This window comes from Anopheles moucheti, chromosome 3 (assembly GCF_943734755.1).
Source record: "Anopheles moucheti chromosome 3, idAnoMoucSN_F20_07, whole genome shotgun sequence".
In the NCBI taxonomy this organism is placed as follows: Eukaryota; Metazoa; Arthropoda; class Insecta; order Diptera; family Culicidae; genus Anopheles; species Anopheles moucheti.
This window is the reverse complement of record NC_069141.1, coordinates 22,194,911-22,214,150: the sequence shown is the minus strand read 5'-3', so window position 1 is coordinate 22,214,150 and position 19,240 is coordinate 22,194,911. Positions and strand designations below refer to the sequence as shown.

General features: G+C 43.5%; 1 protein-coding gene across 1 annotated transcript; it reads right to left on the bottom strand.

Moving 5' to 3' along the window:
• Nucleotides 1-313: 313 nt before the first annotated feature.
• On the bottom strand, nt 314-11,074 carry LOC128304383 (dynein intermediate chain 2, ciliary). Its single transcript, XM_053041565.1, has 10 exons — nt 11,027-11,074; nt 10,576-10,903; nt 9,273-9,386; nt 8,298-8,440; nt 7,786-8,224; nt 3,610-3,687; nt 3,081-3,537; nt 2,886-3,011; nt 2,562-2,795; nt 314-500 (listed from the first exon to the last, which is right to left on the bottom strand). Exons 1-10 carry the CDS (start codon nt 11,072-11,074, stop codon nt 314-316), a joined length of 2,154 nt encoding a protein of 717 aa, XP_052897525.1.
• Between the last annotated feature and the right edge of the window lie 8,166 nt (nt 11,075-19,240).

Sequence of the window (19,240 nt, the reverse complement as noted above, 5' to 3'; positions counted from 1 at the left end):
ACTTTTACACTGTAAAACCTGTTGAAGAATGTAAGCTAAATAAAAAGAGCAACTTCCATCTCCCAACTACACGCTTCTGGTGTGCCGGTTTCGACCGTATCCATGTGTGCTATCCGACGAAACGCAAATTGCCTTTTTTTTCGTTTATTAAGAACGCTGTTTTCACATAAAAACTAACAGCCCTGCACGATCCGAAACAACAATAAAAACAACCGACCGACGAATAGATTTGCCGTGCGCTGGAATTTTGCTGGTGGTAAATGGGTGGGTGGGGGGCCAGAAGAGTGATGGGCGAAGCGTTCCGCTGTGGTGCTTAGTTCGATGCGACGGTCGAAACGGTTTCCTTTACCATTTCGCCTTCCGGCAGCTCACGGACCAGCGATAGTAACCGGTCCAGCTTCTGGCTTTCGAGCAGCTGTGGATCAACAACGCCAGCCTTTTTGCCCATTTTGGTCTTGACGCGCAGGTTAGGTGAAAGCTTCAGCGTTATTGTCGTACCTCTGCAAAACACAAAACACAAACACAAAAAGTGATTAGATGAGTAGAAGAACAGACCACCTTCAGCTGAGAAGCTACCGTATAATAATAATGATATAGCCGTCGGTCCGTTCTTAGACGTTGGAAAAATAAATACAGAGCCCCAGGGCATGCCGTAGCCCAGTCCGATTCGCTTGTAATTGAATAAAATTTTCCGTCAACTTTTCAACACACACACATAAAACAACACGACAGCATTAATTTGTGGAAAAGGAACCGTGTATAACCCGTATTTTGTTCGGGCACCATGATAAATGATGCCAATACATCGTCACCCCCGGATGCTGCCATGAAAGAAAACCGAACGTCACATCATAAAACATTCGGCTACGGCAAAAGAGGAAAAACATGGAAATGGGAAGCCGAATTCGAATAAATTCATTTTTCCGTAACGAATTAAAATGCATGAGCTGGTACCGGGTCAGGAGGGTTAAATTAAATTTCCATGCCAAAAGTTCGAACACGACCATAAGTTTCCCGAATAAAAAAGGGTCTCTGCAAAGGCGTCAGCAGTCGTTGTCTCGTGTTAAACGATAGCTTCACACATTTTAACACATATAAATTGAAAATTTCCTTTTCATCTCGTCCTTCGTTTACTGGGGTTCAACCGGGTTCAAACAGTGTACAGCATATTCAATACAGAACGAAGCGAAACAAAGTTAACAAATCATCCCTTACGTACCATAACTTTGTGTCACATAATACCCCTCCAGATGGGTGCTTTTCGCCAAAAAGTTTCTAAGCACTAGCACAGTCCCAACCAACGACTTATGTCTCGCCAAAACGTAAAATACATCCAACGAACTGTAAGCCGTAAACCAACACGGAAACATGCAAGAAACACTGGCTAATAATCACACCACCCAACCGACAACGCACTTGTTCCGGGGAAATCGGCTGGAAAACAGTAAACATCAATCATCGTTAACCATTTAATTAGAAGATTTGATAAATGGGTCCCCACTCGTGTAAAACAAAGTGGCACACTTAATGGCAGTGAGGGCCATTGTGTCGGTTCATTGCCATTTCAGCAGCTTCAGTAGCAGCAGCAGCAGCAGCAACACCAGCATCCCCGATAAGCGGCTTATGTTTATCAATTATTCTTCAAGTAAGTTTGTCATTAACAAATTATTTATGCTCGCTGTGAGTGTGGGAAGCATTTAGTCATAATTATTCCGAACGACCGAATGGGTTAGGTGCACGATCGATAATTCAAAAATCGGCAAAATCTTGTGGGTTTCCATTGCAGGACAAATGGATGGATGGCTTTTCTTTTGGGGTTGATTAATTAATTAGCTGACAATGGGGGATTGAACTTAGTTTTATATACATCTATCAAGGACATTTTGATGCAAAAATGGCTGACCTAAACGCTTTCTTATTACTAGCCCCCTCAATCAGCACAACACTCAGCATTAATAATTAATTCATACTTATTTAAAGGCCTTAAAAGATTTAAACTTCAATCCTAAAATAGACCAATTAATTGGTTTTAAAATAATATAATCAAATTTTAAACAAGTATTTTTTAAAACTAATCAATAGGATACTAAACACACTATAAACGTCCATATTGCCATATTCTGAAAAGGGAACTATAAATCATCATCTGGGTCACACTTGAAGTACTTTGAATATCCTGGCTTTATAACTAGCCTAGCTTCGTATAGATCTTTACCTCATAATCAAAATAGTTTAAATAAACCTAAATTTCGCAGCCATGGGACTAAAGGGAACTAAAGGACTGAAAGGATTTTGTTCGAACATTTTCAAGCAAGTCTCCATCGTTTCAACACGGATTCACCAAATGTCAGTGTGGTGCAAACGATTTATACTAAAAACCTTCTCCGTCACCCGTGCCACCACTTTCAGTTCCTTCCACTTGCTATCGACTCTGTCTACCTGTCGGCAAATCGCAAATCGACAAGCTATCAACAACATAGAACAGTAGAACGTTGCGGATGCTATGCAATCAAATATTCAAACAATCCCACACCCTGCTTGGCCACCCCACCCATACTCACTTATCGTCCCCGACGATGATAAACGGCAGCTTCTGGTTGAACGCCAGCCGGGTGAGCTTGTTCTTTCGCTTCGAGACGATCGCCTGGGTGCAGATGGCTTTGTACTTGTTCACGTTCAGATCAAACACAAACACCTTGCCCTCGGTTGTTACCGCGGCGAAAACGGTGCTCGAGTACGGTGCCCACTTGACGTCGCCTACCGACGACCCCAGATCGAATATGAACAGCGGTTCGCTACGGATGGAAGCAAACGCAAAGTGAGTTACATTGCGCTTTTGAGTGGGAGAGAAAAAAAGAATTTCCAGAGCAAGTTTATGTGCTTACGGTCGCATGTCCTCCCAAATCTTCACCCGCCAATCGCCACTACACGAAGCGAAAATGTTCGAATTGAACTTGTTGTAATCCATCCGGTGAACGGGCAGGTAGTGCGCATGATACGTCATCAGATATCTGTGTAAAGCAAACCCCGTTGCAATATGAATGATGGAAATCAAACCGCTATCCCTGCCGACTACCTACTTCGAGCTGTATGCAGTACTGCACTTAAAGATGTAACCCTCCTCCGTACCGACGAGGAAAATTTCCGGATTGTGGGGATGGAATACCATGCAGGTGCCGCTACCTTTCAACCGCAGTGCCGTACCGTCCGGGCCGCTGACTTGATCCAGCTCGAGAAACAACGTGATGATGGTCGTAATTGCGAGCTTGTTTTGCATTAACACCCAGTTGAAAACTTTACCATCAGCGGACACGGAGAAAAAATTTATCTCACCGTCCTGCATGTCCGGGCCCCATTTGATCTCCCACACGCATTCGGCGTGCTTGCCGTTTACGCCGTGGGAGATATACACGGGACCCTCCTTCGTTCCAACCTGTAGATTGTACACTATCACATTGCCATCGTACAGGCCAATCGCGATCAGATACGGATACTTCGGGTGAATATCGCAGCACATTGCACCACTTTCTGTCGCAACTGTAAGCAGAGTAAGGTAAAGGAGAAGAAACATTAGAAGTTACATTAAATTTTTTGTAGAAACAAACTTACTTCTATAATCTGGAAAGGAAGGATTTTTTATCGTGAACAAACAAACGGCTCCCTCAGCGTTCTGTTTCATAAAATCCACTGTAATGAAAATAAAGAATCATTATAATCATTAACGTTAGTGCATTAATTAGTAAATACTACTAAATATAGATGTTTAGATATACGATAAGCAGATTTAAACAATACTATTTGAACAAAATAAAGTCCATTTCTGCCATTTGATAACAGATTTGAGCATTAGTAGCAGTGGAGGATCAATCCCCTTAGAGGGCCAGGGCGGAATTATGAAAGGGGGGCCTATAATTTTGCTACGGCATTATCGGTGTTAGAGGTAGCACCTTGTACAGCAATTTTGCTCGAAAACCGCCTAAAGGTATGCAATGTTCAAACACTAACTTTCCCGTTGGTCGAGAAAAATTTCTTCGAAAACTACCAGTTTCCGAATGTATAGTACCAGGAGAGCATCCACGGAAGAGGTAGCTCCTGGTACTGCGCCGTAAGGTATGCAATGTTTATACACTAACTTTGCAACCAACTTGCAATGCAATGCGCCGTAAGGTATGCAATGTTTATACACTAACTTTCCATACAAACCAGCTGTTTTGAGATTTACGATACCAGGAGAGCATGTCTCTCAAGAGATGACCCTCAGACACTCAGGCACTCAGTCACTCATGAGTGATCGACACTCATGAGTGACCGGCACTCATGAGTGACCGGCACTCATGAGTGACCGGCACTCATGAGTGACCGGCACTCATGAGTGACCGGCACTCATGAGTGACCGGCACTCATGAGTGACCGGCACTCATGAGTTACCGGCACTCATGAGTTACCGGCACTCATGAGTGACCGGCACTCATGAGTGACTGGCACTCATGAGTGACTGAGTGACTGAGTGCCTGAGTGTCTTAGGGTCACCTCTTGAGAGACATGCTCTCCTGGTATCGGAAAACTCAAAACAACTGGTTTGTATGGAAAGTTAGTGTATAAAAATTGCATACCTTACGGCGCATTGCATTGCAAGTTGGTTGCAAAGTTAGTGTTTAAATATTGCATACCTTTCGGCGGTTTTCGAGCAATATTGCTGTACTAGGTGCTACCTCTTCCGTGGATGCTCTCCTGGTTCGGAAATATTGGTGCAATTTCGTTTATACTTTAAAGTCACGAAGTCGATATTCTTCTCTGCATTTAATTTATCACATAGAAACAAATGTTTTATATAACCAAGGAAGATATTATTGATCATTTTTTTATATTTTAAATAATTTTTTTTTTGCTATAAATTAACTCTGCTGTAAAATTTGCAAAAATCGCACAATTGGCACAATTTTATTGCGGCCCCCAACACGGCGAGGCCCTAGGCGACCGCCTACTCCGCCTACCGTTTGATCCGCCGCTGATTAGTAGTTTGTGGTAGACCCTATGGGCTCGAATTTGTCATTGGGGTTTGTTTAAATTTTTGTTTCCGTTGCTCTCGTAGTAAAAAACGATGCTGTTAATAAAAATTTATGATAAATTAAGGAAACATATTATTAAAATATTGTACTTAAAGCGATTAACTTTAACAATATTAATGATATTTCAATGGTTATTATATAAATAACTACATACAAAATGTTACAAATGTTTAAATAAACATTTTAAATGGAAAAACACTGTTATAACATATTTATAATTACTTGTTGATGAGTTTAATTATGAATCTACCCTGACATTAAATATTAGTACACATTTGAATAAATTTAAATAAAATTCCTCGCGTCAAGGTTGAAATAATTTTTTGTGTAATGAAGCCCTTAATTAATTTTATAACAAATTTTCACGTTCAAATCGCTGAACTTTCCTTAAATCACCGTTTAAAACTATCATTGCAACGGGAATACAAATTTAAAAAGCTTTTATTTTTATTTCGTCCCCTCCATGATAGTTTGTGTGTCTACAGTAGTACAGTAGTATACTTTTCCTAATACTATAGTAACACTTTTCCTAACAAGGGAAATGCTACAAGAAAATCGGGAGTGTCCATCTCTCAAGGTCTCAAATAAGCATTTGGAGCACTCCAATTCCCGCCCCGTTCCAATCAATCACACACAACGCGCAGCATATGCTTTCGCCAACCTATTCCAAGGAGCTTTAGCTGCTGTTGTGCATAAAACCATAAAACATTCAGCGCAAACAAGCGCCACGGCCCCTGCCTGGGACAAACGACATTTGCCGTCCGAAAGGGTAAAACAATGAAGTATTTTCGTTTAATAATCCAATTTCCCCGGTACTGGGTGGCCGGGTACTACCATTTCCTGCCAGGGGTTTCCACTTCTCCGGTATGTACTCCAAAGCTGCACTCACAGAATCGCACCTCTTAAAGTCTGAATAAACAGTACGGCCCGGCCCGGTGGAACATGCGGAGAAAGACAAACAAAAGCTAGAAAGGAACAGCGCATAAAAGGTGTGCAAAGTGTCATAAAAGAGTGGAGTGGTATTAATTTTGATTTTACTGCCATTTTATTGCCCACCAAACCCCAACGGGACAAGATATGGGGAGAAGGGGCAGGAAAACTCGCGAATTTCCACCCCGCTCCCGCACAACGGTTGGAAAGAGCCGTCAGGACCGGTGGTTTTTTTTTTCATCCCCGGTACAGGGCCCAGTACAAAGCCACCCCGGTAAAGCTTCGGATTTGGCAGCGACAACACAGCGAACTGGCCGGTGGAAAATGAAACTCGCAACTCGGGTGGTGTGCCTTCGTTTTTACGACCAGACAACTTAACGCGGTAAGCGGAGGGGAGCGAAAAAAGCCAAGTTCTACACCATCGGTGGGCAACGCGCCCAAATGACACTTTGACGCTCGCATCCTGCCCATTTCCCACGGATCCACTTGAGAACATCGTCGCCAACGGTCGGCACAGTAAAGGTTTAATGGGTTGTAACGGTATCTTGATTTTATGGTTTACTGTTCAATGGATTGAAAAGATGAGAAATGCACGGAGGACACGAGCGTGATGGAATTGGAATAAATGTTCCATTACACTGCTCCGCCAAATAGGTCCCGCGGGGAAAATAGACGAGCGAGATTTGGAGAGGCTCTGCAGTGACAGATTTAATTTCTGTTCCGACAATGAGAGTTGGAAAGCTTAATTGCAGTGAAAATAAAAATCGCCCATTGCTGTTTTTAACCTTTTCACACCATTTAAATCCCTTAGCGTGTTAGATAAAGCGGTTGAACCTTGCTAATACTAATTAACCTTGACACAAGGTTCGTCGTTGCCTCCCCCGCCTTTATGCCACAACACGTAATGTATTTAGCAAGCAAATCATGTTTTCCACCACCACCACCCATTATTTTCACGCCGAAGGTAAATTCAACTGAATAAACCACGGCCTGATAAACTGATTCACGTTCATCCAATCGGAGCCGCAACGCAACGGGCGCAAGGCACTTGTGTGCGCCAATGAAGACGACCATATCTCTCAATTAATATCCGTCCGCCAACATTTCTTCATTGATTACGACAACGTCGGCAACGTCAACCGTCACCCGGTTGTTGTGGTCGTAGTCAGCGTCTTCGCACCTTTTCACCCACCCAACCTGATCCCGCCAGCCCCGTGTCCGTCCGGCGGTTTTCCTGACCTACACCGTTTTGCCACCGTTATTCTGCGTGCTTTCTTCGTTCTTTTATTCCATTCACTTCCTTCTCGTCCTCCGGGCACAGCGCCCGGTTCATCTTCACCGAACGGGTCGCGTTTACTGGTCGGAACATCAAAACTTCCGCAGCACGTAATGAAGCCATAAATAACGGAACAAAACCGAACCACGACGTGCATACCAATCGCGCCACCGGAACCACTGCATTCGGGGTATGTTTGTGATGGGGGAAATTGGGACGACCCTCTCCCTCTTGTTTCCCCGCGGTACGGCACGCTGTGTCACGTACTGTGCTGACAGTGCGTTCGCTGGTGTTCGCCATTTCCCCTTGACTGACGGAGGTCGCAACGAAGCTTGACGTCCCCGGGATAGACGGGACATTTCAATCAATTTCAATTTTATCGATTTCATGTCGTCAATTTGTGACAATCCCATCGCTCGTCCTACCAAACAACTTGCCACAAACTCCCACTCCCCCCGGAAGGCCCAAAGCCATTTTCACATTATCCTTCAAGAACGGTAGGATACTCACGTGTTCCGAAGCAGACCGCAAACAAGTCGTAGTACAGCGTGTTGAAGCACAGATCCGTAACGCACATTTTCTTGGTCCGCTCGTAGGAAAATTTCCACAGCGGTAGCAGTGTGCCTTCCTCTTCGCGGAACTCATCGGAAGGATCTTCCCAGTAGCGATAATCCTGCGCAATCTCGTCGTATATGTTCTGGTTCACCATGCGCTCGATAATCTGGCACGCTTGCAGATAGCGCTTGTTGAACTCTTCCGCCTGCTTTGCCTTCTCGTCCTTGCGGCTCTTCTCGTCGCGCCGCTGAAGGCCGGGCTTTTTCTCCTTCTCGCGTTCCTTCTCGCGCTGCTGCTGTGCGTAATCCTCGATGTACGAATCGTAGATCACCCACTGCAGTACGCTTGCGCCGTATGAAGATCGCGGCGGTGGAATCGTTTGCGTATCCACTGACTGTAAAGAGTGTTTGAGCGCGCAACTTGTTTAAGCAATTGAATTACCATTAGGGCGCGATTCGTGCACTTACCCTGGATGGATTTGCTATCGTCAGAGCGGCACGCTCGCAAAAGTTGAACTGATTCGTAAGCTTCTTCTTGGGTGCTTCCTCCTCGGGCGGTGGCTGTACTTCTTCCTCCTGCTCCTGACCTTCTCCCTCGGCTTCGGCTTCATCTGCGTGTGGAGTGAAATATAGACACAAAGCAAGAGCCATCAAGTTTTAATCTTAATGCACCAAGTACTTCCTTGCTTTTCCCGATGTCTTCATTACAAACAGTATATCTCCAAGGTCGAGATATTGCCACTTATCGGAAGGCACCCAAACAGTTTAGGAACAATATGTAGAGAGAAACCAAAATTAGTTCTAATCCATCTACTATAAAGCTGAAGTACGGCAGTATAAGTTTATAAATCTACAATATAGATGATACAGCTCGTATAAGGAAAGCACTAAGACATGAAAAAGCATTCTAACTTACATACTAAATACTAAAAATAACATATTGCATTATTAAAAAAAAAAACAAGAGACAAACGTTGTATTCACATAATACTACTAGTCGTATTTACAGCTGTCCGTTTTTTATACAAAATTACGACCCAATTGCTAGTGAACTATCCTAAAAACAGGAGACTATATGAAATAGTATCAGTTTAATACTACTGATGCTATATTATTTTACATCAATATAGATATCTCTATCATACCGCATCGAAACAGATCAGAACAAGTTGATGCTTACACTTATCTAAGCACTAAGAAAACTATTCCAACAATCAAACTACTACTTGAAGATAATACATAAAACTCTTAAACTTATCCTAAACACGAACTAACTCTAGCAAAAGTAGTAAACGAAACACGAACAGCGGTAGACAACGAACAAGAACAGAGAGATGAAGAAAAAACAGCTGAGAAAAAACACAACAAACAACGTAGCGGACAAAACTTCGGCATATTGATGCTGCGCGTTTTTTTTTTTTTGTTTTAGATGTTTTGCTTTACCTTCATCTCGTTCACCCTCTTCGCCGTCACCAGTTTCCGGTGTGTCGGGCTTTTTCGTGTCCTCCTGGTCGTCGGCGAGAGTTTCCTTCGGTTTGTCCAGGGTGACATTTAACTCTTTTCGCGGGGCAACGAAAAGCCACAGTTTGCGTGTTTGCGTTTTTTTTTTTTTGGTTTGAGGGTGGGTTTTATTTTCAATGTTCGGTGTACGGATTCGGAAATGTTCGTCATGCATGGTTTTGGGGTTTGATTAGGCAGTTTAAGGTGTGTTTCGGTGTGTACGGTGTGAAATAGAAATGGAAATAGAATTTGCCGGCATATCGTCGGTGTAAGGGTGTGAAAGAAATGGTATTAATTCGAGTGATAAAAGGTGACGAATCTAAACACGGGCATCGAAATCACGAGCTAGATTTTATCGAGAAAGTCTCCATGTGTTTTCAATGAATGTTTTTCTTTTATAATTTAATTCTGTACAAAAGAGGTTCTCGGAACTCAAAGCTTCGGAACTCAACAAAAAGCTACTAATGTTCGATGTTCTATTACCAATTGCTATTCCATCCACGAGACTTTCTCTAACGCTCGATAAAGTATTACTTACAAGAAATGAAAACAGTTACCACCAACAGTGGGCAGTTTCGTGGAGCTGTGATTGAACTATTGCGAGGAGTACCATCTCGCTTTCATGGCTATATAAATATACATGCTATGCAAAAAGGACAGACTTGGAGCTTGGAAACAAAACACATAGTTCCATAAAGAGAACAACATAAACTGAGACTAATAAAACACAAAAACAAAGGTGTAAAAGAGATGGGAAAAAAACAGAGCAAGAAATGGGAAAGAAACAAAACGAGCTCATCATGCCATTCGTAATAGTATCAAAAACTGAGACTGACCATGCACCAGCGGTAAGAGAGTGTGTATGAAAGAAGTGAACAGGAGCAGTAGTTTCACGGTGCCGTGCACTTGTTGGATAAATATCAGGGACAGATCCACAGCTTTAAAATGCGGAGGGGATTTTAGTTGAAGTTCCCATCCTTTAAGTTCGTACATGTATAGAGAGAAGATGGTTTTAAGGAATAGCAACGCGCACTAGCGCACGCACATACGAATGTGGGACAAAACGGGTAATATGAAAACTCCGTACCACCCGGTGGTTGGGCGGTGTACCGGAAAACCAAGAAGGAAACGAAACTAAACGAAACAAGGTAACAGCTCGGATGTCTTTTTGTATGGTGGAGAAACGATAAAAAAGTTGCGTTTCGTTACGCTGAAAAGGAGTAAGAACTCAGTATGTTCGCTTTACCGTCGGTGCCCTTGCGCGAAATCTGCTCCTTCGCCTCATCCGTGTCCTTGTGGATGGAGGTGCCCTCGAACTCTAGCAGCGTTATCGTGTTCTCCGGCGGTGGCACCGGCAGGAACGCACCCTCCCGGAAGTCGTACACGACCAGATTGCGCGGCAGATGGCGGTTCTCCGTCGACAGCAGCTTCGGGATCTCCTCGCCGAGCTCCGCCTCGGTCAGGTCGAGCTGATCATCCGGCTTTAGCAGCTGCTTCGACTTCATCCACGTGTCGAACTCATCGTTGTCCACCGGTTCTCCTTTGCCGATTTTCTGCATCGAGGAGATTCGATTCTGGATGGCGCACAAATAGCGAAAAAAAAAGAAAACCGAGTCCGGAACGGAAAAAACACACACACGTATTAATAATGTTGAAAGGAGCAGACAAAAGCTGTGGCACTGTTGGAGAACAGTTACTTCGCTGCCATCACTGTCGTAGCTAGCCAACGAGGCTGGCGATGCCATCTTGGGAAGTCCTTTTTCTCAATTCCCCAAACTAAATTCCCCCCGTATTCTATCCCACAAAACCGCCCGCTATCTCTGGAGACTCTTCACTAAGCAGTTAAGTACACACAGATTCCCCGGGCAAAGGTGAGCTTTGCTCCCGACCATCCACCAGGGATATATGTTACAGTGCGACAGTGTCCTTCCGAGAGACAACCCAACCCTTACTACACCGACACCGTTGCTAACTATCCATCCCAACCGAAAGCCGTGACTAGACTAACTGCCATCCCACAACGGTACATTCAATTTACCACCTTTCGGGGGTCGCGTTTTGGAACGCGAATGCGACAACTTTTTTCCACCTAACTATGCCTAACTTTTTTCACCTTTCATCGCTACCCTGCTTAGCATTGCAGGATTTACTCCGTTTCAGGCCCTGTCGTCGACGCCAACAACAGAAAAAAACCCTTTTTCTAGTTCTGGCGTGTGTGCAGTTGTTATTTCGCTCCGTCGTTCGCACCACTGGGTCCACTTGTTCGTGTCATGTTTTTGCTACACATCCGACCGAACAGGCTGGCGTGCCAAGTTTCCATTGGCACTGCATATTAAAAATATATAATTCCTTTTTCCTCCCTTAATTTTTGTCCCGGCCCCGGTTGACGTGTTTACTTTGCCCGGGTGGAAATAGTGCTGCAGCACAGCGAAACAAACTGGAGGTGGATCTGGCCGAAGATCTAACGCACCCCAAAACGGCATGTTGGATTGGGTAAGATTAAGGACAAACTTTACCCAAAACCTTGGTCGCTTTTAACGATTCGTTCGATAGGGAAAAAATCGCACCGCGAACGAAAACCATAACGTACCCTCCTGTTGCGAATTCAGATTTCGTTCAAGCTTTTCCGTCCTCTCAGCTGCATCCTAATCTGCTTGATCCAATCTTTCACGAACCAACAACAAACTTTGCAGACAATGGCCAACCATTGGCCAAGTGGGGTGGAGGAGGTTTCCCCCCCCCCCTCCTCCCCACAATTTTAAAGCAGCAACGAACAAATGGAAAAGGCTTTGCGTAATGCGAAACATCGGAACGTCGTGGCGCGGTTCCATCCCGAGCCGAGGTTCCGGGGTTTGTTTTCTTTTATTTATCCCAGGGTAAGGAAAAGCGGTAGAGAAGGAGTACCGTTGTAGACCGTTGATTTCCCACCACCACCAATATCAGCGCCAAACCCTCGAATGGGTCGAAACAAAACAAACAGCCCACACGGTACACGGGCCCAGGCATTCGGCTGATGACAACAGATAAATCATCACATAATGGATTTCATTTTATATTTGAAAAGTTTTCCAGGATTTTCCCTTCATTCCGTCGGCCCTAACCAAAATCCCTCCTCTGCTGGCCAATCCAATCATCCGGATGGGAAAGGAAAGGTACAAAATTATTGTTTTATTCATATTTCTCCGTTTATATTTATGTTTTCTACTTCATTTTATCATCCCTTTTCTATTGTTATTTACGGTATATACATTTTGTTTTGTGTTGAGTCCCGAGCCAATGCGCCATAATCGGATTGCAGCGGTGCTTTTACACAAACCATTTGCCTGTTTGCATATTGTTTGGATCACTATTGTGTTTTGTAACTTTGTCTTCATTCACTTTACGCTCACCATCATAACAACAACGACCGTATCAGATCCAGACAATGCCGTAAACTTATTTGCTTTAGTCGTTATGGTAAAACCAACCCAAACAAAATATGCGTTCCATAAATTACATTAATCGTTCTTTGTGATTTTGCTAGCGAAGGAGAGAAAGTAATTATGCACAATATCGCAACATTAAGATCTGCTTCAAAAAAAGGTCATCTGTACGATGTAAAAAAGTGTGATCTTAAAGGAATTTTATTAGAATTCGCCTTGCCAATCCGAGGACCGAGCCAACAGCGATGGATTAGTGATAGAGCTCTCCAAGATGACCCTAACGAGGCTTACCGGCACAATGCATTGGATGATTTGAAAGGTTCGGGGACCGAAGAAATGGAAACAAGCTGTTACACACGCCAGAACGATGACAATCTGTACTGTGCCAACTTTCGATCCTTTAAACGCCGCCTAGCGTCCTTTGCTACAGATTTCTTTAAAAGCAATTGAGTTGGGGTTTTAAGTGGAGAAAAATCCTCCACTATGCGGTGGATCATCTAGCAAAGCCGAGAGAATCACGTTTTCATCGACTTCAAGACGGTTCACGATGCCATAGATCAGACCCGGCCAAGGAAGATTGGTCCAGCGCAAATTCCCAGAGCAATTAGTGAAGCTGGTGGGGACTACAATGGATGGAGGATTGTACAAAGCGGGTTTATCGTATATGCTGCTGTCGGAACCGTTTAAATCCCACGGAGGAATAAGGCAAATGAACAGACTCTCCCGTTTGTTATTCAACACAGCGCTGGGTTGGTGTCATGTGAAATGTCTCTCCAATTTCTTGGTTTCGCTGAAGACAACATTAGATGGACGTTTGAACTGGGGTTCGAAATGCATATTCAGCTGAAACAAGAGGTCATAAGAATTCGACTAAGGATCAACGCATCCAATATGAAGATCTTTGACCTGATATTCGGAGAATCTCACTATAACATGGAAGTAGAGTATCGATTAATTTCAATGCTCTTAATGTAATAGTGAAGTTAGACTCATAAGGCAAGATCTTAACGTCCTAAGGAGAACAAGCTAACATGTCCCACATACTTTCAAACACGAAATGTTCCATATGTCGCATACTGATTACGTGCAGTAGTTGTCTGGAAGAGATCTTCCAGTGTCTTCGAAATTTGTATAATATTTTATTAATTGAAGTATTTTGATGTACTAAATGCCATTCTTATCTTCTGTTGCATTTGGAATATTCTTAAGCATGATTTTCTAAATTTTACCATAGCATATCCTCAATGTAACCATGCTTCCAAACCTGATGTCACAAGAAGTAAACTAAGTAACTTCATTTACTTAAAAAAATGGTTTAAAACGCTGATTAAATAGTGTAAGTCAGGACAACATCGCAACATTTTCCATTACACTTACAGCTGGCAGGCTGTTGCACAAAACTTCGGCATAAAACTTGCAACGTAATCCAGAGCTCACCTACCTGGTACGTATGAACGAGTGTTAAACGGCGTAATAAAGTCCCAGCGCTATGCCTTTATAAAGGCTCCAAGTTTAATCGACCACGTCAGCATCAATAAGCTTAGTAAGTACGAGCTTTCCGCCTTATATTACTTCAGTGGCACGGTCAGGCTCTCTGCACCAGATGAAGTTACGTTTTTTTTTTCGTGTAGTACTTCAATGCCATTTCCCTCAAACGCACCACTGCATATACATGTGAGCTTCGCAAACCAATGAGCCTCGTCGCTTAGTTCGCATGTTCGTTACTTACGCAGCTTTGCTTTTACTGTTTGCCATGTATCCTCTCGTAACACGCCACATTACCCCGCACTATTGCCGCACTGGCCAATATGCGACACCCCAAAATTCCAACCTGAACATGATGGCGATCCAGCAAACGAACAGACCTAAAAAAAATGTGGCAAGGAAGCTAAACATGTAGTAGGAAAAAGTTTTCCCATCTGCCTGCGTTGCAAGCGTCTCTCGCCGCATTGCCTCGAATGGAACATCCAACGGCGGCCTACGGTGTGCCTGCCGGTGCCTGCCGTTCGAAAGCGGAAGAACTAAAGCCTCATAAAACCGACCAATGATGTCATTACTAACCATAACTTCATTTGCTGCCGACATTTCCGTGCGCATAAAACTAAGCACAATAAACGACGCTCGGTTCCCTGGTACGGTCCGGATAGTAGATTCCGTTGGACGCTTGGACACTCTTTGATGGGATGGCCATCAAAGGGGAAGGGATGACCACGGCAGGGAGCAGGGAAAGTAACTCCCAAGCAACTCCATACACACACACACGGATCACCAACCAAAGATTCCGACAACGGATGGTGCTATATATATATTGTTTCTGCGTGCCACAAATTCCCCAAACAGTGTGGAGTCCCTCTTCACTAAAGAGGAAAGTTTGAGCAAAAAAGGACGTAGTTTTTTTGTCCATTCGCTCCGTTATTACTTCGTGTTGTTGGGAGTGGTAAAAAACAAAATATCTACATTCAAACCGACCTTCAGTCCCCCCATTCCCAGCCAGCATTCGATCAATCGTCACGAATTTGCGTCGTAACCGGAACTCCGCAACAAAACTCCAATGGCTCCAAACCCTTTTGCTGCCGTTCATGCCTTTTTAATGTCGATGCAATGCGGTTCGAGCCCGGGTCGCAACAATAAATTCCGCAACAAGTGTGCTTTTCCGTGTTTTCCGAGTGAAAAATGACGGCAAAAGAAAAACGTACACCACACCGAGGTGATGCAGAGCAGAGGCACCCAAGCCGAGCTTTAATGTGAGCTTTCTCCAGTGCGTGGAAACGGTTAGCAAAAGGAAAATTAAAGAAAGTTAGAAGACAAACAAAACCCACCTCAATCGAAAGGAAACCGGGAACCGGGAAGGACCGGGACAACTCTGGTATAATTCGTACACACATCGCTTCACTTCAGCACCGCGGGAAAGCGGGAAAAAAGCAATGGGAAAACAAAAGAATGTAATCATAATTAACCTCCCGCGCGGAACCAACCGTCCAACCTGTCTTTGATTGTTTTCCAACGCGTGCAAAAACTTCGGTCCTTTTAAAGGTTGGTTTCCACGATTATCATTTTTCACCCCAAGTCACCACGACACCACGGAAGGTTGAAGAGAAAAATCAATGTTCGCCGCGCTTCGCCTCTCCGTTAACGCTCCGTCGTCCTTGCCACTTAACGACATTAAATTTACGATTTCGAGGAGTACCCACCAAACGACGGTGAGTGCGGAAGAAATTTGCTCCTCTATTTAACATTGGAAAATATTTGTGCTAACTTCACGAGCTTGCGGCCGTTGCAGAAAAACGCGCTTTTGGCCCGATACGACCCCGTTGATCCTAACGCGCGCGCCATAAACTTCATCGTTGGCATTCTTTCACTATTTCTGACAGATCATAATTTTGCGCGAATTTCGCTTCTCGAGCGGAAGCAAATAAATTCTGCCAACGAAGAATGTGTGCCAGCGGCGGAAGGAAATGGTAAAGTTTTTAAATTAAAACTGACATGCATGCTCTTTTCACGGGATGGAGCGAAATGGAACAGCGTCCGTCCGCCAGATGCACACCTGGTATTCTGTGAATTTGGTACAAACAAATGAACTTTTTCACAATTGAATCAGGTACAGGGTCAGCCCAATTGAAACTGGTCTACGAATAAAAAAGATCACCTTTCAATTTGTCAATAAACGACAAAACTATTGCAAACAGTTTACAAATAAGTTTTTCCACTCTAACTCAAGTAGAACGTGAGTGAGTGATTGTCGCTACATTTGTTTCCAAAATGGAAATCTTCCACAGCTAGACATTGCGCATTGGGGGAGCTGTTAGGGCAGGACACTAACAGGACTCGACAGGAGTAAATCTCAAGTGCAATTTTCAATTTTCAAGTGCGAAGAACGTGCCGGACAACCGAAAAAGTTTGAAGCCTCAGTAATTGAGGTAAACATTGGAACTTATGATAACTCTCTCAGCGAAATCTCTGGAAACACCAATCTACAACATTACAGGTGAAACAAATTGGATCTTGTATGAAGATCAGAAGAGGACCGATATTCAAACCTCAAGAAAAATATGTTGTTCTCAGGAAAACAAGAAAAATTGATGAGGTTGATGGCTGAGCTAAAAATACGTCTCACCCCAACTATCATTTAAATAAAAGTTGCACTACGCTTGTGGTGGGATCAAACAGAACTTATTTACTACGAGCTACTAATTTCTAATTAAACCTGGATGACCAGAATATGTGTCCACTTCAGACGCTTTTCTGCTAGGAAAACTTTGGATTTTTGTGTTCATATGAAAATGGAATAAAAACAAATCATACAGTGGTGGTCAGTAAAATGAGATCGCTGTTTTACTTTGTATACTGTATACTTAGTGACATTTGAAATATTGATATCATTGGTTTTATACATTGGAAACCTTAATTCTTAATTAATGAATTAACTGTATGTACACTGAGTCTTAAGTTTTCGGCGGAAATCACAGATGAAAATAACCGATAACAGAGAATGTTAATAAATAAAATTTTAGTTGTACGCACGCTCGAGATGTAACAAACAACGAGAGACAAACACGGTACCGTGTTTTATATGATAAACCATTTCCCCCCTTTATCACGTATCCATCACATTGCTGAATCCTGCATTGTTAACCACGAGGTGCATTTAATACTAATGAACAACCCATGCTGGTTCAGAAGAAATGTTAATTAAAGCACCAATGTGGGTTGGTCGATGGTTGTGTTGATAAATATTTTTCATCGGAAAAACAAAAACATTTCCATTGCTCGATCAATAGCGTATCGACAACACATATTTTCCATTTCCCGTTTTTCGAACGAACGTCGAATATCCACAAAGTTTGTCGAATCGCTGTTTGATTCATTATGCAGCTATGTCAACCACTACAACACACGCCACGCGGCGAGAAGTCAGCGGAAAAGGGCCCAAGAAGGAGAAGTAAACATTAATGGTAAAAATATGTTAATTAATCAACACGGAAGTAATGTCATGTACGGAGAGGGTATTCGATTTACATTTGCGTACACCTTTCCATATTGCTGATGCAGTTTCAATGAGTAGAATTTATGAGCAGAAGCTGCCTCTGAGTGGGGGTCCCTAATTCGTTCGTTAACATAAAATCAGTAATAGCAGCTTCGTACACACTAAATCGGAGCTTGTAACATTGCATTAAATATGCTAACTCACAAAAAATTCTCACAAACATATTCACCCGTTCAGCTTTACCTTTTGATTCCCTTCAACCAACACCAAAACCACGAAGTATCTAAACCACAGCAGATAACTTTTATACACCTCTGGTTTTTTTTCCTTTCCTTGCTCGGTAACTATACTTCTGCAAATCTGATACAAGAAAGCAAAAGTAAACACACGACGAAACGGCACGGAGTTTCCAACAATCAAGAAAGTTAATGTTTAATGTTTCATACAAACTATCCACACCGTACGGGCACGGCGACGGACTGCCACGGAACCAGCGGAAGCACCGGGACCCACCGAAATGGGCAAAAACTTTTAAAAGCCCGATCGTTTCACCGCAGATAGCAGAACTGGACTGGAAAAAATATGAAAACTAATCTACGATCACCGTCGTCGTCCCACGGCCCGTCACCGTCCCCTATCGCATGCCACCCCCTGCAAGGGTGGCACTCCGGACACTAAAATCGGGCGTACCTTGTTGCACAAGCACCAAACGAATCGGGTTAGGCTTTTTTTGTTGACGCGATGCGCGGGTTAGACGCCCGGTTTGTGGGTGGATTTTGGGAGAAGCAAATCGTTCCTTCTCACTCGCCCACCAAAACGGACATACGGAGGCGCAAGCAACTGTTTTCCCACCCCTTATTTTGGGGAGGAATAAAAAAAAACTTTTGTTTACAATTTGCCAAACAACCGACTGAAATGGGACAGGATCATCCATGCTTCGCCTACAAACAAGGCCACGGGGGCTACACAATAGACGGTGGTGGAAAAGCTTTCATTTTCCGTCAACCTTGGTGTTTCTGCAGGCAACAGCAACACGAAGCCCAAAACACTGTGTTCGCCTCCGCTCGAAAAGGGAAACGGCCAGTGCCAGTGTATTTTCACAGGACTGTGACCGTGCCTGTGTGGGTGTTTTTAGCCATTTTTTTCCTTTCGACATTCAAAAATAGTTCATCATGCAGTGATTTATAAATCCAAACGGAAACGCAAACTACATGATTGGCTTTTCGTGGCCATTCGGTAAGTTTCATTCAGAGCGGCTTCAGTTGAATAAAAAGGCTAAATTGATTATCTTCCGCCGAACCTTCCGGGGGTTGGGCTGCTAAATCAAAACTTGTTTCGCAAAGACAGACACGTGGCGTTTAGTAGCAGCACGGCACTACTGGATTGTGGGCGCGACTGTAGCATGCAAATTTAATTAAAAAGGATAAATTATACTGCCAAATATTCAGCGTACTTACAGTCTGTGCCTAAACGTGTCTTAGGACGAACGTTTAGTTACCATAATT